This window comes from Thermobia domestica, chromosome 7 (genome assembly GCF_964235325.1).
Source record: "Thermobia domestica chromosome 7, izTheDome1.hap1.1, whole genome shotgun sequence".
NCBI lineage: Eukaryota > Metazoa > Arthropoda > Insecta > Zygentoma > Lepismatidae > Thermobia > Thermobia domestica.
Genome location: NC_137460.1, coordinates 21959920 through 21987733, shown reverse-complemented (window position 1 = coordinate 21987733; position 27814 = coordinate 21959920). Strand labels below are relative to the sequence as shown.

General features: G+C 35.8%; 1 protein-coding gene across 1 annotated transcript; it reads right to left on the bottom strand.

The window, feature by feature from the left end:
* Positions 1 to 823: 823 nt before the first annotated feature.
* Positions 824 to 25114, bottom strand: LOC145689896 (U3 small nucleolar ribonucleoprotein IMP3). The gene is made up of 5 exons (XM_081764209.1): positions 24804 to 25114; positions 17349 to 17456; positions 13038 to 13244; positions 3598 to 3670; positions 824 to 1077 (listed from the first exon to the last, which is right to left on the bottom strand). Exons 1-5 carry the CDS (start codon positions 24938 to 24940, stop codon positions 1054 to 1056), a joined length of 549 nt encoding a protein of 182 aa, XP_081620335.1. The 5' UTR covers positions 24941 to 25114; the 3' UTR covers positions 824 to 1053.
* Positions 25115 to 27814: the final 2700 nt, after the last annotated feature.

Sequence of the window (27814 nt, the reverse complement as noted above, 5' to 3'; positions counted from 1 at the left end):
GACAGATGCCATGGCGTAAGTTGGCATTTTGTTCTTCATGATTTTCCAGCAGCCAGTGTCCATGTGCCTTGTACACTTAAATATCCAACAAGCAGTGCAGCAGGCGATTCCTCACGGAAACTTCCAACGTTTAATTCGGCTCTACGACCTAAAACAGAGGCTCTGATTGCAGTCGTAGAATTTATCAAGGTTAGAGGCGCAGTATATTTTGAAATTGTAATCATTTCTGCATAGTAATGTAGCGAACCTGTGATATGAATATCATTCCATTCACAAAAGTTTTTGTTGATGATGCCATCAGGGTCCGGTTGGGAACATTTTGCGGGGCCCCAGGTTGATAACTAACTTGTACCAAGATCTGCAGAACCAACGGCACATGTGCACTATCCATGCATAAGCCGTACATGTGAATTTGCATGGATGAAGCACACATACATAACCCGTGTATGTGCACACGTACATATGCGTGGGTTATGCACACGTACATAACCCGTGATTAAGTCGTGCATGTGCACATGTGCATTTGCATGGATGAAGCACACATTTATATAACCCGTGCCTAAGCTGTTATGTTCACATGTGCATTTACGTGGATGAAGCACACGTACACAACCCGTGCTTAAGCCGTTCTGTGCACATGCGCATTTGCATGGATGAAGCACACATTTATATAACCCGAGCTTAAAACGTTATGTACACATGTGCATTTGCGTGGATGAAGCAAATTTAAATGTATTTCCACATTAAAAAATCAGTCTATCACGTTTTCAAGATACTTTCTTTCTACTTACTTTTAAAAAGGTAAAGGCAAATAAGAGTCTAATTTACCGCAAGTTTAAACAAATATATTTTCGATTTAAATTTCTATCACAACACATTACATACAAACATACACAGCAGCTTTCATATCACATACACACATACATCAAATATATTTATCAAGCGTTCGTTTGCTTTTTGACATTATATTACAACATCACGCAGTATACACATTCAACAACGCAAAATTTTATTTAAGCGTAGCAGAGTTCAAAATAACTGAAGAAACGTTCTTTACAACATCTGAAAATCGTCACGCTGAAACACAAAAAAAATAGAAATATAAAATTAGTACACAAAAGAAAACTAAACAAAATATTTTTAAAATATTATAAAAGAGGATCAGTAAAACTTAGCCCTTTTACAGGTAAAGACAACATACAATATGTCAGCAGTCACAAAATTATTGTAGGCTTTAAAACTGTTTATTTACACAATCGTATATTTTAAGTGGCAGACCAGTTCATGGAGTGTTATGACATACTTAATTTAACTTGGATTCCATCTATAGCCCTGCAGATAACTAACTAACTGGTCTTGTAGTTCTAGCCTGGGGGAAAGAGAGAGAGAGAGAAACGCCGTTTGGTTATCAACGAGATACACTCGCAGATACAGAACGCTTATTATACACATTAGAAAATTATAACATGGCATTCTTTTCAATATATTCACCATTCAATTTCAGGCACTTGTCATAACGTTTTACGTGGTTTGAAATTCGTTTTTAAAAAAAAAAGCCTGTGAATGAAGCCACTCGCTAACAGCATTGTGAAGCGCACTGTCATTGTAGAAGCGGTGCGGCGCGAGCCACTGTTTCATGTGGCTAAAGATAGAGCAAAAAGCTCTGATATCGTGAACCGACGGACTTCACGGACAGTTTTGATCAATTTCTTGCACGAGTTCATTGCTGACTACAGATGGGTGCTAGCTTCTTGCCGCATCATGCATGTCAATTCGTCTATCTTTAAACATCCGACATCATTCATGTATGACAGCAGCACTCATCACGTTTGGTAGGTAAACACTACACAATTCGTACATTCAGAAATCGTATTATCCCAAGCACTTCACAATTGGCGGTTTTTCTATTGGAGCGTTCATTTCACTTGTTACAGCGGGCGAGTGAACTGCAACACAACCTTGTCCTTCCACTGCTGACTGTCTACTGTACACAATGCTCTAGGACTGACGTCGCTCTTTCTGGCCATTGCTCGCACATGTGCGAATGCTTTTTTTTTTTTTTTTTTTTTCGAATTGCCGTCGTATTAACAATTATTCTCTCTGAAATTTAAAATTGTCTAGCAATGGTAGCTATTGAGTGACAAGAAAAAGATCCGATTTTTATGGGATGAAGCTATTTTGCCCAATGCCAGTTGAAAAATAATAATAATAATAATAATAAGTTCGCATTCTATGGTTAAAAGATTCATTTACAACTATCAGTAATTATGAGACCTATCTTCAGTCCTGGACTGGCTATCTTTATTGACTTTTGAACTGGCATTTCATTGATGGAAAGCAAGAACAAGTTATGTATTTCACCATACCACAAGGGTTATGCTCGATGCCTGACCACCTTATCAAGTTCCTGAACGTTATAGGGTTTACATCAAGTAATATGTGCTGAACGGGGTTGCCTAAAATTCAAACAGGCAGAAAAGAAAGAAGAAAAAAAAAAAAGATCATAAATCAACGAGCAGATATAAATCCACATTTGTTTTGCTAGAGAATTTAGCTTACATTGTCTCATTCATTCGGGAAAACATTTTATTGTGTGTTTCATATATTTTATTAGAATCTAATACAGGTTCAGTTTACAAAATGAAATCCATAAACGACCATTTTGGGAAAGATGTTGGTTTAACGGTAGTATATAAGTTCTTATATCATGTCAATAGACCTGAAATACAAAACTTGGGCATAATGTTTTTAATCTTCTCCCGTTCGAATTTAAACGGCTAAGTAAATGTCATTTATATATAGATAGATACATTTATTCCGCGTAAACTCCTTCACACGAAGTGTTTTTAACTGTAAAGAAGCTCAGTGCTCGTGTTATAATAGGAAAAGAAAGGTGAATGTACTGTTGTTTTTTCATTAAATTTGAAATTTAAAAAAAAAAAAAAAATGCAGAGAAAAAATCAGTGGAAAAACTTTTTAGTTTTTCTTCTTAATTCGATAGATCTCTACCCTACTCACACAAGTAAAAATTTAAATTTTATCGCTTCAAATTAAAGAAAGAAAATTTATCTAATATTCTACTTCTAGTGTACACTCATGTCCAAAATTATTGTCGCATGTCTATACCTGTGTTCTTATAAGAATATAATTTGATAATGATTTTGCAGGATACTTTTAATACTAAAACTTTGTGTATAATCGGAAAATGTATATTTGTAGTAAATTTCAAAGGAAATTAATTATAAATACGAAAATTAGAATGAGTAAAACAAAATGTTGCTAAGTGGACAAGAAAGTTTTATTGTTCGTATTTCTGCTTTTTTGGCATGAAATTTGCCACATACATATCTTTGCCGATTGTATACATACTAACCTTGTAAGAAATACTGGGCGAATTCGTTATCAAATTATATACCTACAACAACATATTTATAGACATGCGACAATAATTTTGGACACGAGTGTACAATTGGCTAAAACCTCTATGAAGCTTCCTTCCCTTGGTTTGCACTCAGAATTAAAATTATTACCAACGTGACTTCTCTCAAGAGCAGCAACTGCCATGCACGAATCAACTTCTATACATACTGTACTCACCATATCGTTGTACTCCATAATATGTTTCCTAATCGCTGAAGTATCTACCCACGTTACAAAGTCTTCCATATTTCTTTAAAGAAAAAACAATAAAGAAAAAATATAATTTGAGACAATATCCTTGTGTTGTGTTAAGAACATAAAACATTACAGAGGTTGTTACTGATCTATGATTACGAAACTACATACCTTGAACCACCATGCGGGAAGAGACGGACGCTGCCAGTAGTGTGGGCACCTTGGACCATTGATTGCGCGTAATAGGTATGGTAAGTGCATATCGGGACAAATGCCGCCGAAAATAAATGTTTATTGGGACGGCTACATAACTGCCCTTTCCGACAGGAACTACAGTTATAGTGCCATTGTCAAATTGTGAAAGGAGCGTGGATTCACTGTGTCCAAAAATGACATATCACGGGTGCTGAAAGGAAAAACTGAAATGAAATCTTTAAGTTTAACATCCCACGGTTATGCCGGTTAGGCTAAAAGAGACGGTGATAATGAGAAATGAGTGAAATGGTGGAATGAAGAAAGTGGGAGGAAACGGGAGAACCCCGGGAAAACCCACGAGCACGGTGTTTGTCCACCACAAAGTTACCTGACGAGAGCAGGGTTTGAACCCAGGACCCCATGCACCAAAGGTGAACACTCTACCACTGAGCCACCGCAGCCCGCTGTAGCCGCACACGAGCAAGAATTCCGGGTGTCGGGGCTCTGGTCACCAGGGAGAATCTACCCACACAGAAGAGAGTATCACCAAACCTGCTACGGACATCACTGAAGACAGTGCACACCATGATTCACCGCGATTTGAGGTTTGTAAAGCGACGGAAGGGGCGTGTTCATAAGCTCTTGCCAAAACACATCCGGGTTATTCCATATCAACTCAACACACCGTTTTATACTGACCCCTTTAGATTTTGATGATTTTTACGTCACATGAAGATATCATGGCAAGATTGAAAAATGTCAATTTTCAAACCTTCTAGGTTGATTAGTTTTCGAAATTTTACGGTTCGAAATTTCCAATTTTCGTCCAAAAATTGCATATATTAGCTTTTTTAATTTGATATATCTCGGCTCCTAATTAACGTAACGAACTAAGACTTACGTCATTGCAAAGCCGTTGTTTTAAGCTTTTTTTTTTTTAAAGATATATAAATCAAATGGGGTGTACTGAAAAGAGTTCTCGAAAATTCGAATTTCTTGAAAACGGGCACTTTTATATATATATTTTAAATGTTATATGTAGGTTATGCCTTTATAAAGATACAGTCAAAATATAATTTTGGAATCGAGAGATACAAACCTCTAAGGAAATGTGTGAATAAAGAAAAAATGTCACATGATTTGCTGAAAATGTCTTAATGTTCCCTGAACTTTCCTTGCGCTGTAACATTTGGCAATCATTCAAATTACTCAACTGCAGCCCATCTATAACCAGAGACTAACCTCTAGCTAAAGTCTTTAGAAGAGATGTATTTCTGGAAAGCTCAGGTAGGTGTCATCTTCAGGAATACGGTAAACAAGACCAGTAGGTGTCACTGGGCTCACTTTGCATAAAATGTCTTGTAACTGAATCCATAATACGTCCACCTTATTTGGATGAAGGTGATGGTCCAGCAAATATGTTACCTTCACCTGGCCATCTTCTTGATTAGAGTGACGACATGTCCGAGCAACCAATTTTCTTCGTAAACTGTAGTCACATATCCATGAATTTCACTTAATCGAAGCGTCCTGGATGTCAGTAGCAGGTGTATGCTGGATGTTGAAGAAAAGGAGAAGGGCTTAGTCACTACATACGTTCTATCACGGGGTACAAGGGCATGGAGTCTTCATATTCCTGAAATTTCGTGAATATTCTCGAAACGCTTTTTAAAAAGATCATCAGTCTCATCATATTCTGAGTGAGTAACAAATACGTATGATCTCAATCCCTGAGATAATGATTGTCCAATCATAAAGTCGTAATGGTTAAGATTTGATCTGAGAATGGGCTGGAGGAGGCTTGCTTTCCTTGCCATTCTGTTCACAGTGCCTCCTATACCATCGCATGGGCTTTTACCATGCACTGTGGCAAAAAAATAAACCTGTATTCCGAAGTCTTGTTGGTGTAAGCATAAGTTTAGAAAGTTCTTACGGTTTTTATATTGTGCAGCTGAACCATCTGAAAAGTAGAAAACCTTCTCAGGGGCAGTACTATCTTTGCTTCGATGGAATTCCACAAGTTTCTTCTGAATATTGTATAATGCCACAGTATTGTGCTCAAGACAGTCAGATATTATAACCAAATTATAGTGGTCATTTTTATTGCCTTTTCGGTGATAAATTACGAAGGAGTGGACTGCAGCTTGGTTGGTATTCCAGTGAAATGATTATGCCCCATCTTGTACAACGAAGTCATCATTTTCCGCGAAGTCACAAACAACAACAAGTTCACTTTCAGAAATTTTTCCTTTAACATTGTTGAAAAATAAACGTTGTAGCTTTGCTATGAAGTCATGATAAAGATCATTTAATTTTTGAGAAAATAGTTCAATAAATTCTGATGATGGCTTCTGAAGCGTTTCTAATGTACATCTATCAACAGACAATTATTGACGAAAGTCACAGTTTCGATTAACTTTTCCCCTAGGGCGTCTTCCAACAATTTTGATGACGTCAGTTCCTGGGCAAGAGCAGCAAGTTCCTATAGAACAGTCCTCAGACATTTTCACACATCATATGGTGTAGGCAGTCCTTGTAAGATGTTATGGAACCATTGAGTTGATTTTGAGTTTAACGTCCCGTTCAGTTGAGTTGAATTTCAGTTTAGCGTCCCTTTCAGCAGCGAGGCTATGTGAGACGTGGACCTACTGATTAACGTGGAATCCGAACCACATGAGCTCCCGCCGGGAATCGAACCCCGGTCTCCCGCGCCAAGGGCGCGTACGCTAACCGTTTAGCCACGGATGAGCTCACGTCCCGTTCAGCAGCGAGGCTATATGAGACATGGACCTACTGATTAACGTGGAATCTGAACCACATGCGCTCCCGCCGGAAATCGAACTCATTATGGAACCATTGGTGAGAGTTTGTAACTTGGCATTTTCTATAATTAACTTCACGTTTTGATTTGTCGTACAAACACAAACAGTGTGTGTTCCATTAGCTCCAGATAACAAAACATTTTTTAGGCGAAGCTCTGCAAATTTGGAAAACCCTATGCTCATATACGGAAACTGCTCTTTAAACAATTGATATACCTCCCGCAGATTACAGAAAACACGTTTAGAAATGTTTTCTTCGTACTGCTGTTTCTTACTAAAAGATATGTCTTTTATGCCTGGCATAATCCTAGAAATGTCAGCAATTTGGTAGAATTCCTTGATGGCCTGGGCGAATTCGAATTCTGGTGGAAAAACTTCACCCGGTTCGTTTCTATTACTTGTATCTCGCCATTCCATCACGATCCCAAAATTATATTTTGACTGTATCTCTATAAAGTTCTAACTTACATGTGAGACTTTTTTTTCACAAATTTACAACTGCCCTTTTTCGACAAAATCGAATTTGAAAATTTGAATTCGAATTTTTGAAAAAACAATTTAGTACACCCTCACTGATTTATATATGTAAAAAAGCCTAAAACAATGGCTTTGCAAAGAAGTAAGTCTTAGTTCCGTAAATTAATTAGGAGTCTAAATATATCAAATTAAAGAAGCTAATATATGCAATTTTTTAACCAAAATTGGAAAAATCGAACCGTAAAATTTCGGAAACTAATCAACCTAGAGGTTGAAATTTGGTATTTTTCAATTGTTGCTATGACATCTTCAGGTGACATAAGAATCATCAAAATCTCAAAATGTGGGGGAAAAAATGTAATTGTGTGTCTGTGTGTGTATTTCATATGGCATGACCCATCCAGGAACGTCGCACTAATTGTCGAAAGCTGTATAAGCTGTACCTGGCCGGTGAAAAGTGGAAGTTTGTTGTAACACTAGACGAGGCATATGTGGATGATTGTCACAAGACATGTGCAATTTTTTATCGATCGACAGGCGCGAGGGTCTTTAAAGATGGTTCATTGAATGCAAGGAAAGTTTGGCACAGGTTTCATGATCATTGCTGGATATTTGTACCAGGGCAAGCAAAAAATTTTGACCATACATCGTGTAGCAAAAAATATGAAGATGAATTCGATCAGGCTAATGCCCTGACATCCGTTTATCGCCATGATATTACCCATCTCTACAGGAAGGACAAAAATCGTGTGTGGGTGCATCAAGTCACACATCTCGCTCAATCCGCCTCTTCCTCCAACCAATGTCAGCAGAAACTAGAATTCGTGCTATTCCATTCACAGATATTCCTGTGAAGTTCCCTGATGCGTCACCGATGGACTTTTGCGCCTTCGGCCTCCTGAAATGAGCCTTATCTGACGGGAAACCTCGCTAACGTTGAAGGACTATGGAAAGCCTGTCAGGAAAGGTTGCGGCTTGACATGACTACACTGAATGCCAGTTTCTTACAGTGGAAACTTCGCTGTCGGGCAATTGCCCAGATGCAGGGCCAGCAAATAAAACACTCTCGATGGTGACGACATGGTTTCTCTTAAGGTAAGTGCACTTTGAAATCACCACCAAAGATCAGAAACAACCTATGTATTTATTGAGCTACCACGAAGATTTCCACTAAAAAACTAATTCCATATTTAAAGTCGAAAATAAAACTAAAACATTGATATAAAATGTATCTTAAAATATTTCTTCAAACATTTTTCAATATTTGGAGATTTCAAGGAAAGAAATGCCGTCCGAGTTCTCTGCAGGAAAAAAAAAAAAAAAAAAAAAAAAACGCAATTGTATTGGTTCACGTCATAGGTATTCCTGGAAACGATGTCTGCCTTTGCCCAGTATAAAGTTAGGGAACAAGAATTTCAGAAAACTGATTCATCGTAATATCGATTACTGCGGCGCTTAAATAAAGAGAGAATATACGAAGAGTACTAAAGCAGTTGTATTGGGCTTCTTACTCAACAAATATAGGTATTCTTTTGTAAATTACAATATACAATAATGAATTTCAATTAGTCTGAAGTACATTAATATAGCTTTATGCTCGGAAGCACTTGTTATTGAACTATACAATCTATTTACTGGCATGTGAACATGCAGTTACATCAATAGATGTCTCTCAACAAATATAATAAAGTTCTTTCACAGTCAGTGGTCACCAATTTAAACGAGTAATTACTCTGCTGAAACACGATATTTATTATAGAAGTATACAATATACAGAAAAGTTCCAATCAACTTGCAATGAATGCACACTTTATAATCCTAAGTACTACCTTGTCGAAAGTTAGTAATTACTCTGCTGAAACACGATATTTATTATAGAAGTATACAATATACAGAAAAGTTCCAATCAACTTGCAATGAATGCACACTTTATAATCCTAAGTACTACCTTGTCGAAAGTTAGTAATTACTCTGCTGAAACACGATATTTATTATAGAAGTATACAATATACAGAAAAGTTCCAATCAACTTGCAATGAATGCACACTTTATAATCCTAAGTACTACCTTGTCGAAAGTTAGTAATTACTCTGCTGAAACACGATATTTATTATAGAAGTATACAATATACAGAAAAGTTCCAATCAACTTGCAATGAATGCACACTTTATAATCCTAAGTACTACCTTGTCGAAAGTTAGTAATTACTCTGCTGAAACACGATATTTATTATAGAAGTATACAATATACAGAAAAGTTCCAATCAACTTGCAATGAATGCACACTTTATAATCCTAAGTACTACCTTGTCGAAAGTTAGTAATTACTCTGCTGAAACACGATATTTATTATAGAAGTATACAATATACAGAAAAGTTCCAATCAACTTGCAATGAATGCACACTTTATAATCCTAAGTACTACCTTGTCGAAAGTTAGTAATTACTCTGCTGAAACACGATATTTATTATAGAAGTATACAATATACAGAAAAGTTCCAATCAACTTGCAATGAATGCACACTTTATAATCCTAAGTACTACCTTGTCGAAAGTTAGTAATTACTCTGCTGAAACACGATATTTATTATAGAAGTATACAATATACAGAAAAGTTCCAATCAACTTGCAATGAATGCACACTTTATAATCCTAAGTACTACCTTGTCGAAAGTTAGTAATTACTCTGCTGAAACACGATATTTATTATAGAAGTATACAATATACAGAAAAGTTCCAATCAACTTGCAATGAATGCACACTTTATAATCCTAAGTACTACCTTGTCGAAAGTTAGTAATTACTCTGCTGAAACACGATATTTATTATAGAAGTATACAATATACAGAAAAGTTCCAATCAACTTGCAATGAATGCACACTTTATAATCCTAAGTACTACCTTGTCGAAAGTTAGTAATTACTCTGCTGAAACACGATATTTATTATAGAAGTATACAATATACAGAAAAGTTCCAATCAACTTGCAATGAATGCACACTTTATAATCCTAAGTACTACCTTGTCGAAAGTTTGCGTGTAACAAGCGATGTGAAAGGTGTCCAGATCTTTTTTCTATTTGCATCTCTTAAAAGTGACTCAATAACAAAAAACAATTAACTATCACTCGATTTTAATGTGCCTTAAAAATCCTAGTCTGATGATAACATTCCTATAACAATAACATTCCTATAACACATAAAGAGTGGAACATTAGGCACGGTATGCTGTAGATCTCGGGTCGAGTCCCGATCCAGTCGTTCACTTTTTGTGTGTTATTGAATTCGCACTTACAGAGGATCTGGTGTGTGAAAAACTCGGTAGTTTCCTCCTTCCATTAATATACAGGTAATATTCCTGGTTTGACTTCGGCAACCAATTTTGTTGCCTTCGACAACCAGATAGTAATAAAGATCCAAATGTCACCAGGCCCGTATTTATATATTGTGCTTTAAATAATCTGCCTCTCCCCGAAAACGGGATCGGTGAGATGAATAGTGACAGTTTTAATCCAACTCAACTTCAAGGTCATACTCCACTCCCCTGGGAGGTGGAGACATTTTAAAAGTAATCGAAAACGACAGATATTACTGTTGAATTCATAGTTTTCGAGGTCGCTGAGTTAACGGTATCAGCTTTCATGATGTTCAAGTTCATCCTCACCCCTCTGGGAAGGGGTGGGAGAGGATGACTTTTTAAAAATATAGGTAATCAGATAGGCTAGCTAATTAGTAACTACCATAATTAGAGCGAGTTAAATACATTAACATATTTTCTAGCGCTTGCGCGGGACTCTGCGAGTTGCTAGTTTTAAATACTACTTTACTGTGAATCTCTGGTTCATGGGGTTCTTGGTTCGATCCCAGCTCGCGCCAAGTGAGTTCTGTGGTGGACAAACACCATGTACGTGGGTTTTCTCAAAGTTCTCGAGTTTCATCCACTTTCTTCATTCCACCATTTCATTCATTCATATCATCACCATCTCCTTTGTCCCTTCTTTAAGCGTGGGATGTAAAACTTAAATATTTCATTTCATTTCATTTTTAAAAATCCAAAAGTTTGCAGCTCCCTAAATTCCGCCACCCTTTGCTCGAGCACAGAATAGCACTTACAGTGGCGTATTTAGGGGGGGGCTTCCGGGCTTAAGCTCCCCCCGAAATCTTACTTACTATAGTAAAATATATGAAATATCTTGCAGAATTTTCACATTTTCAGGCAAAGCCCCCCCCCCCCCGAAACAAAATCGTAAATACGCCACTGAGCACTTACCTAAATACGGGCCTGAATGTCATACAATAATTCATAGCAACTGAAGTGAAATAAAACAGTATAAATTGTACAAAGATAACAGTAGCGTCTTACAATTGGATTGGTTTTATATTGATATCGCCAGGTTATGGGGTAGTGCGTGTAGGACCCAAAACATTTCAGAAAGTTATTGATCATTTTAGTGTTTCCTGTCGAAAAAAGGACTGATTAAATAATATTAAAATATTTGTGAAGCCTAAGCTCTATTAATATCTGACTGTCGAAATCAATAGAGGAATATAATCATCAGAATAGGATTCCTGGGACACTTAATATGTGGGTGTTCATTAATTTTAAGATAACGTGATAGACTGTATCAGCTTAATTGATTCGTTGGATTGAAATTTAGCAAACGACTGCTTCTCGCTATCTCTGTTACTGTTTAAGTTACATTCTATGGCGATAAACGCTGAAACCGGAAACCGTTTGAACAGAGGGTTAACGGAGCAGATGGAACCTATTCTTGGGACACTGAATCGATAGAAAAAAAAAAAAAAAACGCTTCTCGATACTTCTTACTGATTTTGCTAATAAAGACAGATAAAGCCGTTCCATAAGACTTCAAACACATGCGTAACATAATTTGAAGGTCTAAACCAGCGTTTCCCAACCTTTTTCAACTTGCGGCACACTATGGGTGTAACTTGAATTCTCGCGGCACACTCATAGATTTTATTATATTTAAATATAAAATACCATGATATTTTTTTCTGTGATTACTGATCTCTCTCAGAGAAGAAAGCTCGATCACTGATTTTCCACCATGGTAAATCATTATGCTTATTTTTCATTCTAACTAAAAATAGAAAACAATTGCAACGAAATACTGGACTTAGGTTTTTAAAAATACGCTTTCTTTTACGAAAACTGCATCCAAACTTTCACTAACAAGCAAGATCACTAAATAACGAACGAACAAATAAATCTGTTTTACTTTTAAAACACAAATGTCGAAAGGATTGAATATTTTAAAATTTGAAGTTACGAAATAGTCTGCAACAATAAAGAAGCAATAATGGTCAGAACGTCATAACAATGATAAATACCTTTTTCAATATTAAAAATGTACAGAAAAGTAACGCGGTATGAAACTTAAATTGTAGATTCATATTAGAGGTTCATAATATTGTGAAATACAAATATACATTTTCCCTATGTCCTGCACTTCAATTACTATAGAATTGATAATTTTGTTTCGATTTACTCGCGGCACACCAGCGGCCCATTCACGGCACACCGGTTGGGGAACGCTGGTCTAAACAGTCATCGTTAAGGACTGACACAATATTATCTTACATCTGTCTGCAGTTTTACACACAATGATGTGCATTAATATTTGAAACAAGCAGTATCCCGCAGTTACGTTCTACAGAAAACAGAAGACAGCAGATAATATGAAATATATGTTTATAAAAGAACTTATGTAATTACGAAAAGTGTGAGGATATGAGAGAGTATGGGAAAACTAACGAACACAACGCTGGTAACTACATACATACACGATTTAGGATTGAGCTAGGAACCCTCACACCAAATGTGAGCGCTTTATCACTGTGTCACCGTGACATTTTTGTATATATATATATATATATATAAAACAAGAAGAATAAGTTTCAACTCACCTGTTGACCAAAAAAGCCGGATCTTTGACTACCTCTGCTCCAACTCTCACATGACCCTGCTCGACAAACTGAGTGGCCATCCTGACAGTTTCCGCCATTTTGTTCCTCAACATGACTACGGGAAGACGTCTGCGGCAGAAGCTGGATGCATTTACTTTGTCACACAATCCCAGGTCCCACTTCGTGGGAATTAAACCCATCACGTATCTATCACAAACACAACCAAAAATGCTTCTTATTCACAAAATCTAAATACATGACTTTTACACATGAAATATATGTCATTATGCATTACAACAGGGAAGTATATTTAATAACAAAATATTTATCTTGAACTTACTTAAGGGGGCAGACTACTAAAAATAATACAGAATTTACCATTTTTGTTTTGCCCGTTTTTTGTAAGTGAAACGAGATAATGAAATTATAACTTACCACAATAATAGATAATGAATGTTATTCTACAACAGAAAATATGAATCGGAAGAATTTTTAGTGTTGCCATCTATATAAATTACAGTGTGACCAGAATATGTATTACCGAAAAATCTACGTTAAGGCAGCGACTAGAAAAATAAACTCAACGGTAATTGATGACTTACCATGTATCACGTATCATTTTACAAAATAAATACAATTATTATTTAAAAAGTGGTTAACAAGGAACCAAGACAACATGATAAGTCATCAAGTACCGTAGAATTCATTTTTCTAGTCGCTGCCTTAATCTAGATTTTTGGGTAATTCATATTATAGTTCGCGTCATCCGAATTGGCGTGTGGCATCAGCAAATAAGCTCGAAGTGTGCTGTTACTACACCTTCAGTGAGGAATCTAATCATTCGTAACTGTCCATAAGTACGAATAGAATCAATTATGAATGATTAGATTCTTCACTCAAGATTTAGTAACAGTGCACTACGAGCTTGTTGGCTAATGCCACACGCCAATTCGGGTAACGCAGACTATAGTACTGCCCCCTTAAGTACCCGAGTAATCATTTTTCTCGTATGAAGCACAACCCTCAGTTGATGTACTTCACTATTACACAATGTGTAACCTCATGCATTCTATCAATTCTTTAAGTGTGATTATGTTATCCGGTCGTTCAAATCATTAAAATGTAACGACAAAGATTCTTGACAAGCAAAAGAAAGAAATTCTTACATCTATCTATATACATAAAAGGGAATGTCAGTTTGTGTGTGATCTTATCACGCGATAACTACCGAACCAATTAAAATGATTGTCAAGCTTAGGTCTTAAAAGTATCTTATGATATTACATTTTTCGACATAGGGGTGAGGCAGGGGTGGGCAGCGGTGATATGTAAAAATAACCGAAAACGACGGATATTAAGTGTCCAATCCATTATCTTTCAGTTGCTGAGATGAATAATGGCTTTCCCAATTACTTTTAAGAGCCTGACTTACTAAAAATAATGCAAAATTTACCATTTTGCTTTTGTTTGTTTATTCGTGAATGAAAGGAGATAATGAAATGCAACTTACTACAATCATAGATAATGTTATTCTACAACAGAAAGTATGAACCTGAAGAATTTTCAGTGTTGCCATCCAGGGAAATTAAAGTGTTCCCAGAATAACAATTCCTCCAAAATCTACGTTAAGGCAGCGACTAGAGGAACGAGCTCCACTGCATTTGATTACGTACCATATGGTTTTGGTACTACTTTTTAACTACCTTTACTTTTACTTTTGGAACCACTTTTTAAATACTAACGTCATTTAGAAAGTAGTTCACAGGATACCAAAACACCATGATACGTAATTAAATGCAGTTGAGTTCGTTCCTCTCGTCGCTCCCTTAACTTAGATTTGGGGAATTGTTATTCTGGCAACACCGTAATTTCTATGGATGGCAACACTGAAAATTCTTCAGGTTCATATTTTCTATTGTAGAATAACAATATCTATGATTGTAGTAAGTTGTATTTCATTATCTCCTTTCACTTATGAATAAACAAGCAAAAGGAAATGGTAAATTTTGTATTACTTTAGTACTCAGGCTCTTTAGTGAAAATTCAAACCTTTTCGGCATGCAGGTCAGGAGTGAAGGGTGGAAATGATTATTATGGATTATCATTACACTTTCCTGTTCTTCCCGTGCGAAGAAAGGCATTTTAGCTAATTTTACAATACACTCAAGTTAAGATGATGATACTGACCTCCATACATATGGAAATGAATACGTCAATCAGAAATGACACATTCATTTCCAAATTATTTTAGATTTTATGCACATGCATACTTTTAATACAAAATAAATTTTGAAATTTTGAGATCTACGTGCTTAACAAAAGGCTTAAGTATGTCCAGTGAAATACCCCACCTCCTACCGAACATGGTTAATAATGTTAAATACATAACTTTTCAAAAAAAAAAAAAACTTAATATGTACTTTACTACATACTCTATGATTGTCTATTTTTCTGCCAAATCGACAAATACGAGTAATTGTATATTCTTCTAGGAAAAAAGATACCACTTACAAAAGAATATCCTTTACTCTTGAAAAAGAAAGTATATTACAATAAGTTAAGCTTTTCATTTTTAGTGTAATACGGTATTGTGTATATTAAAAATTAAATATATTCCACGTTCCTTTCCTAACTCGTATTTTCAGAATTCTTATAATTCCAATACCTTACACAATCCTGATATCCTCATTAGAGTTAAACTCAGTCACCTTTCCAGTACTGAATTGAGTGGATAATTATATGTTACTTTTTTTAATGTCTTCATCATAGATATTAAACTGAACAATTTCTCAAACACTGCCAAAATTATAAGAAACTCTACAACACGACACCCACCTCTTGGGACTTCGGATGACCTTGGAGAGATGTGGGTGCAAGAGTGGGATATAGTACCATATGAGCTACTGGTGGTCCCATCCGCAGATGAGAACGCAGTGTGCAACCTGTATAGCCGTTCGAATCTTCAAACCCAATACTGAGCATTTTTAGCAGTGTCAAACGTGACCGATATGAAATTTGCAATATGAGATCACACCAGATAAGCACTTTAGAGTCACTATTCGCTGTGTTTCTATGTCATATGACCTTCATCGTGGTTCCTGGGTATCTCTTCCGCAAGTTTGATTCCGGAGATCGGCATCGGATCCCTGCCTTATTTGTATGTCACTTTCCCCATGGTGTCTCTTAACTTCTGGACACGAGTATATTAAAATTTTGTCTTTGTACACTCATTCATTCTATAATTTAATTATTCCACTATTTTATTATTTAAACCATCTTAACAACTCCAATTTTTGTTCTGTCAAATAAAATTGATATTTAATTAGAAACTACAATATTGACGGTATAAAGATTGGTTGGTAGGAAACCCTTTCCGGTTGTTGTTCCTATTATAACTCACGTCAGGAAGATGTGAAGAAACGAAATATTATACACTTAAGTAATTTAAAGGTAGTCATTTTCCAATAAGAAAGTGCAGGGTCCTTTGCTTTCTGCTGTACAGCAGGGGTGGACCCAGGGGGAAGGCAATCGCCTTCCCCCCTCCAGAAGAGGATACTTTCTTATTTATATATAAATAAAACCCATCCCAGAGTTTGAAGATCTTAAAAGTAGCTCTAAGTAGCATTATTACACCTTTCCCCCCACCCCACCCCGAGAGGTCCGTCATGGATCCGCCCCTGCTGTACAGGAAGATGATGCTCATAGTGTACAAAAGCTCGTTTTTTCTCAAACAAAGAATGATAAAGCTCCCTTAGAATACGGAGGCTCTTAACTCATTTCTTACAAATCAGATTCCATGCGAAGAACAAAATTTTATATCCCGCGTTTTCAGAAAAAATACCAAAATGTTCATACAGTCACTTTATTTGCACGAAGATTACACATACAATTAATTTAACTTGCGTGTAAGTATCGATTAAATGAAATGATAAGAAGACAGTTTCAACGTCTAGCTGGCTTTACTTTTTTCGGGGTTGACTACTTTTTGAATGTCTTTCCTTACAACTTGGGGCGGCTTAGAGAAGCTTTTTATACACTGAGGTTATTTGAGGGGATGTAAAGTTTAGTATTTACTTTTCTACTTGCTAAAAGTCCCCACTTACAAAGCTCAAGGACACTCGATAAGGCACGAACTATAGATTAAGTATTACTATGTCTGGTACATGATTGTACGGTCTGTCTATTCATTACTGAAAATTTCAAAATAAATAAAGATGGCATGGTGTTTAGTCACCTGTGCCACTGGATCATTCATTGAACTCCGAAAGAGCACCAAAGCTCAAAACCATTTTATTTATTTGTTTTACTTACAACTTTTCTAGAAGCTGCGCACTAGCTTCGGTCCTAAATGGGTCCTTCGGATCTAATTCTTTAATTTTATTAGCTAGTTCCCGGACTTGGCGTGAAAGTTTGTTGTACCTAAGGAAAAGAAAACAGGAATTTACTTCAGTTCATTACTACTCAAACAAAAATAATCATACATCACTCAAAAGTGTTATATAAAATGTAAAATAATGTTCCTGAGAAGAAAAAGTCGTAACTGGTATAACAGAATAATAACAATCTATCTGTTCAAGTGTTGTACTTATTCCAGCAAGGAAAAAATGAAACGAAATACAGCAGTCCACTGTAATACAGGGTGTCTCTTACAGTTGACTTGGATATTTCTAGTATTTCCAGTATCCTGCTAGATATATTTCCAGTACACTGCAGTGAGAATAAAATGTGAATGCTACATACGACTGTATACTGTGATATCTAACAGCCTGTAAAATATGTTGAAAAAACAGTCTTCTTCAATATGCTAATTGCCAATGCGTCACGAAACAAATGCGTTGCAAGTATCCTTATTTTTCAAGGTGCTTTCGGTCAAATTTGGTTTTATATCCCAAAACCACTGTATTCACCTGAAGTAAACCTACACCGACGAATACAATCTATCTATTAAAACGCTACAATAGCTATTAAAAGCGGCCAAGCTCCAACCTATAACTTTGTCTTTCAAATCTTTCATTTACGGTTATCTGTGATTTCACGTTTAACAGAGACAAACATTTTAAGTATGTGTACTTTAAACAAATTAGTTAACTAAATCTTTTTCATAAAGTTTATGATATAAAATTATTGTTCAAAGCCTTTGTATTTTAATAGGCCTTCTCCAAAATCAATGCACGTGAATTGTGCTTCAATCTTTCGAGTTCTTTTAAACTATATGTTGTGGACGTTTATATGTTTGTGGTCAATCCTTTCGACAACGAGATCTCGGAAACTACAAGCTCTAGAAAGATGACGTTTTCACTGATCGATTGGAAATTTTGTGTAGATTGTACAGTTCTAATTGAATATTTAAAAAACGTAGCCATTACTTCTTTATTACATTTTTTAGGGTACACTAGAAGCGTTGAATTAAAAAAAAAAAAAAAACTACAGCATCACATCCTACGCGTTATACATTCCAACACCACACTGTTGTATATAAAGGTTGCATATATATCTCAGGCATTTGTTTCATGGCTAAATAATAATGAAAAAGGAACGATAACCATTTCTCTAGTCTAAGCAGTAAGATGAATCTTTATTTTTGGAGTGTTTTGCCCAATGAACACCATATATAACTGCCATTATAATCAATTGTGTATGTACTGTATTTGCTTATTGCATACTGCACGCAAGAAGAAAGAAAACGCTGGTCATGCATGAATTAGGAACTCCAACCGGAAGTAGGCTCAAATCTTGCAAACGGTGCAAGATATTGAGAAAAATAGTAATCGATAAGATCTCTCCTTTATGGTACGCCTTGCCGATTTTTTTCAAGACTTCTTTCACTTGTGTCTGTAAAGGGACATGTACAGATGTGAGAAATGAGAAGGATATTTATGCTCATATGCGAATGATGCGCTGTGTAGAGAGCGCAGGTTCAGCTAGTGTCGCATATAAAATATGATTATATTGAAGATATGGAGTCGAATTTGCCGAAAAGGAATGGTATATGTAGTGATTCTCTATCTGCAGCACGAGAGCACTTCGGTTATCCTCATGTAGGGATGGTTAACAGAAGTGAGCACGTCGTCGTCATATTGAAATCAATATGACAGATGTGTAACTCGACCGACAAACTCTTTCTGATCGTTTCAACCTGTTCCACTTCCGGTACAAAAGCTAGAGGTTAAAAAAAAAAAAAAAAAAAAAAAAAAAAAAAAAAAAAAAAAAAAAAAAAGCTCACTATACAAACACAAATAAATTCATGAGTTATTTGTCGAAGATGGCTCCTCCGAAATACAAAATTCAAGGAAAAATGAACAAAATTAGACGAAATGTCGGGATGAGACTAACAAAAATGGTGATAAATGTCATTACAGTAAAGGTGAATACTTAGGAAGAAAAACGAAGCTAAATTGTGGACTATACGAATTCGAGTATTGATGTGATATTAGGTAAAGTGGCAATAGAGCATAATGTGTCAGTGTCGGGGCCGCGGTGGCTCAGTGGTAGAGCGTTCACCTCTGGTGCTTGGGGTACCGGGTTCGATCCCAGCCCCCGCCAAGTGAACTTTGTGGTGGACAAACACCGCGTGCGTGGGTTTTCTCGGGGTTCTCCCGTTTCCTCCCACTTTCTTCATTCCACCATTTCATTCATTACTCATCATCACCGTCTCCTTTAGCCTAACCGGCATAACCGTGGGACGTAAAACTCAAAGATTTCATTTCATTTTCAATGTGTCAGTGTCTGAAACCCACTGTCTAATTAACAAACCTAAGACGTGTATGCTGCAATAATAGGGAGAAATACACAAATTGAGAGCGGAAAAAATACCGAAGTTTCATCTTAACCAAATATGGTTAAGATTTATTTATGAATACAGTGTGAACCTGTGCTTGAAATTGGACAATATGCTGAAAAGCTATCCCTTGATTATTTCAGAAAGAACAAAGAAATGTCCCTCTCAACCCCCACTTTCCCGATCATGTAGCTTCTTGCCAAAACTGGCAATGGCAACAACCTGGAGTGACCTTTAACCCATGGGATCGAGATATGTACATACCCTCTTGTATGGTAAAGTACCTAGGTAAGAAGTAATTTCGTAATTTTTGAAGTCCCAGGGACATATATTGGAAGTCCTATGAACATGAAACGTCTTCGTTATAGCTGGATATATTAAGACACTGAGATTTTATAGGGTACTAAGCCCCTAAATTTCTCACTCTTCGATGAATATTTCGCAGATTATCTCTTTAAACACGTAACAAAAAAAGGCTGACATCGTTCGCGAATTCTCTGTAGCAGTTTCGAAGCTATATCCTCCATTAAGGTAAGGATTTACTGTTTTCGTTATTTCTGAGTAGTGTGTAGTTTACAATATCTAACGAAAGAAAAGTACTACTAATGTGGAGCAATACACTATAGATGCATACGTATTTAGTGAGGAGCAAAAAAAGCATGAAAATAAGACATATTTGTGATTAACAGAAGTGAAGAGGGGAAATGAAACAGGATTAATTGTAGGTAAGACATATTAAAATAACAACAATTAGTTAGTAATATAACGTTGGAAATAGCCTAATCTAAACCTACTTTACTCTCCTAAATTAATTTACCCAACCCTAGAGTTAAATTTCCGGTAATATCTTACTTTACGGATACATAAAATCGCAAAATTCGCAGAAAAAATATTTGATGCTACATTCAAAAGAAAAATATATAAGTAATCAAGTGGATTTTGCCTTTGATACCCTTAATAATGTTCAAAACAAGTAATGCAAAGTGTACGCTTATAAGCACGCAACTGTCCATAAGAAAGTCATGATGGACTGAATTCGTATGTGAATACACTGCATTAAGTCATGATTTGTAACGATAAAGCTGTCTGATACGGAAGGCATCTAGTAACATGAGAAACAAACACTGTATTCAAACTATCCTCGCTTACGCGATTACGCACCCTCACGGACGCGCTTGCTCCCTTCGGACGCACATTCGCGCAGGTCCTTAGCTTCGCCCTGCCCTGACTGGAATAGATACCATCCGCACTTTCTAGTATCAGCTTAGCACAAGTTGGTTCGTGTCCGGACACTTTATTTATACCAATAACGGTTAAGTTTAACAAAGGGTTCAAGACCTAACGTACCCTAAGCAGACCTAACCTACCCTACTCTACCATACCCTAACTTGAACTACAATTCATGTGTGGACTCCTTATTGGAAACTTAAGGTTCACTCGAGCAGATGGTTCTACCAAATAGAAAATTCACAGGTAAAATACGATGTAAAATATTATTCGTGACGGAATGAGAGTGTGAATATAAGTAATTACTATCACTGCACAGTGTACTAGAGATGCAAGGGCTCGGAAAAAAAACGGCTTTTTTGGAAAAAAACTCGGTTTTTTCTGCTTTGCTTTTTTGCTTCGGAAATTTTGGGCTTTTTTCAAAATACTGCTTTAAATTGATAAAACAGACTTTGTATCGCTTCTCTATAAAAAAAAATCATTTAATTAGTGGTTGATGCTGATAATAATATAAAACATCGAAAACAAACTATGAATTTCGAAAAAATATTTCAAACAATTTTTCTTCAACATATTTACATTATGAATTCCACAGGATTAACCAATGTATATAATAAGAATTATTTAACCTCCTATATACAAAAGTAAGCAGAGTTGGCAAGAACCGTGGTTGTTTTTGAAAATGCCAAAAACCCGTTTTTTGGGGGATGTTTAAACCAGGCTTTTTTTGGTTTAAACCAGGCTTTTTTGACTTAGATTTTTTGCTTTATGTATTTATATTACATATTCACAGAAATAGCCTAAGTTTGTTTCGCCTTGATGTTATTATGCAACAGCGGGGTTATGCCGGAAGAACTCCCATAAGCTTAAAGAAGTGCGGTCAGTAAATTTCTTAAGTTGAGAATCTCCCGCCCTAGCCATTGGGAAAATCCTGTCATTACTTAAAATGTAAGACAATAACGGGAAAATCCTGTTATTGCTTTGCATGTAAAATTTAAAGGTCAACGTACCATAATCAGTACGCTAAAACTGAGGTATTAAATTACAAATTTAGTACCGGTACGTAGATATCATTGAAAGTCCAATCCAAGCTAATGTTGGAAGCTACGTAGGCAATCGATAAATTTTGCCAATTTCTATCAATATATTTAAGCAATATTGGCTTCTTTATAAAACAACACGCATTTAGGCATGTAGAAATATACAATTTGGTTTGTTTCGTATATTTAGGCTTAACATCCTTACGAAATACCGAGGTTATCAAGGAGAAGACTCTCGCTTAAACTGACATCCGAACGCTACTTGGGTTACGCATGAAAGAAGGATTGTGGTTCGACCGAGAATTGAACATGGGACACCTTGATTAAAAGGTGAAAGAGAAATAAAACTATTGCAGGTAGTTTGATATCTGGAAACGTTACCATGAAGTTCACACGATTCGCATTTTTCATTCTTTTATTTTTGTGGTTTAAACCAGTTATCAAAAAAAAAAAAAAAAAAAAAAAAAAAAAAAAAAAAAAGTTGGTGTAAATCAGCCAACCCTAAAAGTAAACACTTCTTTTTAAAGAATACACAAATAACTAGCAAAATAGTATGTAGTATTTTTACTTCAAAATATTCCATACCCTCTTTTTGAAACAAAATAAAATTAAAATAAAACATAAGAGAAATACTTACATTTATATGATACACTTAAAGGCTGCACATCTAGCTTTTGGTTCTGTATATTCTTGAAATTCTACAGTTAAGTTTTATAGAACCACCATCACAGTTTACCCAATCCTCAAGTTTTCTGAATTTTTAACAAGAGGGATTCAACATATCATTACGGAACTCCCCCCCCCCCAAAAAAAAAGACTACGGAATATATTTAAGTTAAGCTAAATACAACTGCACAACAAACATGACTGAGTGATTAGCTTTTGCGCTTCTATCGGGAAGTCCGGGATTCAACCAGCATTCGACCATTCTGACAAAGCTTTTCTTCATTCCATCTGTGAATGTAGAAATAGTGCATGTACTGTGAGTTGGGCGACTTCCTTTTTTATTGTTTTTAAATCGTTATTATTACTAATTACCAGCAGTGACGGTTTTGCGAAGGTTAGGGGGCGGTCTTTCGGACTGAAGCCCGTTCCCCAAAGTTACGGAATGTCTGCAACAAACGAAATATCTATTATTTATGCCTTTACTCATAAACTTTAAGCTCCCGTCAAATAAAAATTACGAATGTTTAAAAAAACTAAACATTAGTAAGAAACCCTTCCCAAAATACTTTTCTAAATCCGCCACTTTCTCAGTATAAAATGATTTTTAAAGTTGTATCCGGAAGATTATTGCTAAACATATAAACGAAACGAAATATTAGTTATGCCTGTACTCATAAACTTCAAGCACTTCCCAAATAAAATTAGGACTTTTTAGGAAACGAAACAATCAGAAAAAACCCTCCTAAAGTACTTTTCTAAATCCGCTACTGATTATTTGTATAAATTGGTATTCAAGGTTGTGTCCGGAAAATTATTGCTAAATCACTTCACAGCTGCAGTATAACAGAAATGTGGAAGTACGGTTTGACGGATATATTGAAAAACGTACGCTTTGACGGATAAATAGAAAAACGGGCAAGTTTAACTTTTGCGCTAGAAGCTAGAGTACTAAAAGCTCTTAGAAATGAAACACGGATGACAAACTAGAGAAGAAAAAAGATGTCGATAACTCAAAAGTTAAAATAAAGTTAAATAGCCTCTAAAATTACCCTCAAATACTACATTCTTCATGTTAGCTTTAATTCGTAAAACATGTGCTCCATCCATCTTGATGGTGAATTTCAGAGCGAAATATCACATTCAGGTCATGGAATTTTTATCTAACTATAGAATATACTATAAGAAAGCTATTTAGATAGAAAAATCATGAAGTTGAAAAAAGCCAAAATTTCCAAAATTCTCGTTTTTTTTTTCAAAAAAGCCGGCTTTTTTGCATCTCTACAGTGTACTGAACTGAATTTTGAGTGATAGTGAAAGTATTGTATTGTAAGTGTGCTCTTCCACTGTCCTCAAAATTCGCGTACCCCCGTCGCTGTCGCGTCTGTTCCTTATGGACGCAGCCCCTCGAACCCTCCCGCTGTCTTCCTACACTGACTCGGTTAGAAAGCATTCGTGCTTTTTAGTGGTCATCTAGCAAAAGCTGGTTTGTGTTTCATGCACTGCAGTTTCAATCCCATATGTCCACACTGTGTTAATACTGAGCCATCCTAAAATCAATCTGGAAGTAGTAACTGAGCTCCTCATTTAGTGTATTCTGTGCTAAAAGAAATACAAAGCTCCGTGCATTTTTATTAGACGGATCGACAGTATAAGTAGGATTAGCACTAGGAGTAGAAACAGGTTAGAAGCCTCGCGAGGGTTCGTTGGGCTCTGTTCTCGACATAAAATGGGCAAAGTAGACTTCCCTAAATTTTTTGACCTTGTACAATCTGTGGATCCGTATAGTAAAACTGCACCCAAAGCTCTAATCTAACCTGAAAATGTAAGAAACGTGTCAAAATTTGGAAGAATTGTCTGCTTGAGTGATGTCGAACCTTATGTCCTAGCCCTTCAGTCTCGTGAACAGCAAAGACAGTTGCTATGCAGCACGTTAGAAACCACTACACTTTTCTAATAACCTTTGTACCAACACACCGATTTAAAAAAAAAAAAAAAAAAAAAAGTCTAGCAACATTTGAATGAAATTCTTTAAATATCCTAAAAGTACATTCTTACTTTGTATAATCTTCTCTTTTCTGAATACAGTATCTTTTCATAATCTTCACTTCATGTAGATTGTTATCAACTTCCCATGATATGAAATCGACTTTTTTCAATAATTTCTTCTCATGAAACTTCAATTTTCGAACCATTGTTCTTTAATATATAATAATGACGTACACACAAAAAAAAATGTATGGAGATCGTAACTAAATATAGCCTTGATTTAAACACTTCACAAGAAATACTATATTTGGAGATGTTTTTCAACACATAAACAATGCCATGCCTGCTATAATTTAGAACACGGAAAACTCCCTTCTTTTGTTATTGAATTGCGATGTTATTGGTATGGCAAATTCCGGTGAACGTGTAGTTACAGTGCCAACGAAAACGTCACGTACTAGAGAGTGGACATCATTCCGTACCTGTTTTAATTTGAAATAATAGATATCAAAGTTATAATTGATTTTTACATAGTTTGCGTTCAGTGATGACACTAGTTTTAATTTCCTAGAGGAGACAAGTGGAAGGATAAACATTTTCGGAAGGAAAAATGTTTTGCATACAGAAAATAGGAGATTTATATTACTTGACCTATATTAACAATTCAATACGTTTGAGAAGTAGACGACGTCACTGGTAGAAGGGCCCACCCAGTGTTGTTTTGTGGGGGAAAGGTCATTCGACTTCCAACATACCGGCAACAATTTTTTTTTTTCGATTGACGACTTTTTTGTGATTTTCAAACGACGATTTGGCGACTTAGTAAAAAAAAAAAAAAAAAAACTAGTGACTTATGTGCTGTGATGAACTTACATCTTGTAATTAAGCAATTTGTTGAAAGCTATTTTGATTTGGTTCATTTATTTGGTTTTGCTTATTTTAATGAGCGCAGTGATAACGAATTGGGCAAGTACATAGCATAACCATATCTTCACAATTCCATTTTGTTTCCTATAGTCTCTTCTATTCTTTCGGAGATTGTAAAAATAGGTCGAGATTCGCTGCAATATAGATCTAATAGGTTAATTTGTCATTTAAATAAAAGTATTAGCAGTGGTGCCCACCCCCACCCCTCATGTCCATGACGCACCCCCCCTCAATTGTCTATCCGTAGGTGTTCTTCCATGAAAGAAAATCTTTTCGATTAATTTTTACACCCCCTCAAACATATTTATATAGATTTTAACCCCCCCCAAATATTTCAATGACGCACTTTGCGTCATAGCCCCCCTTGTGGGCACCCCTGGTATTAGAAGTTGACTATGACTATACCCTGATAGTATCTGTCAAGAACAACGTAAATCAAATTTTAAATACATTTTAAAATTACAAATTTACTTATATATTTTTGATAACAGAAAATGATCTAGAGAGAATTAATTGACCAATTTCTTGATTCTATAACAAACAAAAAAATACAATTCATGTAACAAAGCCTTCCTAATGTCTATTACAGAAACATTGAGTTTCTTTGATCGTGCTTCTGCTGTATGCATTGTATTTTGTTGTATATTGAGCATTGCTACAGTATAGCATTAACGCAGGCACTTATATATTTAAGAATCTTGAAGTTGAAGCGGTTGCCTGAACCCCCCTCCCTCCAAAAAAAGAAAACATTCCAGATAAAAGAAGGCGCCTGGTAACCTCTTTTTATTTACCTCAAATCATATTACTACTAACATGTACGTAACCAATTAGAAATCTTTTTTCAGTGTTCTTTAAAGAGCATTGAGCCATGCGTGTTTGGAGAGAGTGAATTTCAAAAACAGCTATATTTAAGGGAATCTATTATGTAGAGTACACATATAATGATTTGCAAATGGTAAAATAGACAGAATGATTAAATTTATAGCAATTTTACTGCCAACTGTCTTCTGACGCTGGCTAGAATTAAAGTAGCAACACTGATTCTTGAGTTGAAGTACACCAGACTTTGTAATGATATCCGAACTGCAGAATCGTAAAATCTACTATTTGAGCTACGAGTTAACTATTACCACTACCATGAAAACTTGCCACTTATCAGCTCCGCGCAGCGTCTAAAAGGGCTCGTTTACCGTATGCTACGAAATATCAAGTCGTCATTTAACGATCCTCTCGGGAGATTAATACTCCCAAAAGTACTTTTTTCTTTTTTATCGCTCGCTACTTTAGCCAGCTGTTTTACGCGCTATCCTAGCCAACTGTTTTAAGTTGGTCACAAAATTTATATTATGGGGGTCAAGATGGAACAAAAAGAGCCCTATGGGGCTTCTGACCCTTTCCTACTACTACTACTTTAACCTGTACTTATCTACACAAAAGTAAGTAAATCACTTTTTTGAGGATTACTTTTATTTTATTTTAATTTAAAAAGTGTTAAGAAAATTAAAAAAGACATAAAAAGCTTTCTTTGTGCCGGGTTTGAACCCAAGCCAAAAGCGATTTTTCGTTACGAGCACGTAACGCTAGCACGCTTTTTTAAATAGTCACTTTATTTTCCTATACTCATGTTATTACAGTGTAGGTTTGTAATGGAAGACAAACATGCCTGATCGTCAAAGTCAATAAATAAAGTAATAATGTTATCCTACTTAGCCAATTACTCGGCCACGACGGCCCACACCAGCAAGCGTTTGATTTCTGCTATATGAATGTTACGTGGCAAGAAATGGATAACGCCAACCTATAATAACCGTGTGTTTCGTTCCTACTTCCGAGTGCATTACTTTCCCGAGCTAGTCCTGTCATTTAAAACTAAAGCAGTGTAAGAGAAAGTAGTACCAATGGTTAAGATTTTAACATGGGACTGATTGATTTTATGTACCGAGTATTCAATAACATAAATATCTAAAAAAACCGAGAAGAAAAAAATGTTTTAAAATTCGTAATATTCTACGATTAAAAACATTCATAACATACAGTAACTTCATTCTTTTAAGAAATTGAAATAACTGACATCGGTTTTTTTTTTTTTTTTACGGAAATCATTAGCATTAAATTTTGTAATACGGTCTCCTTACTCACCTTGTCATTTAGTG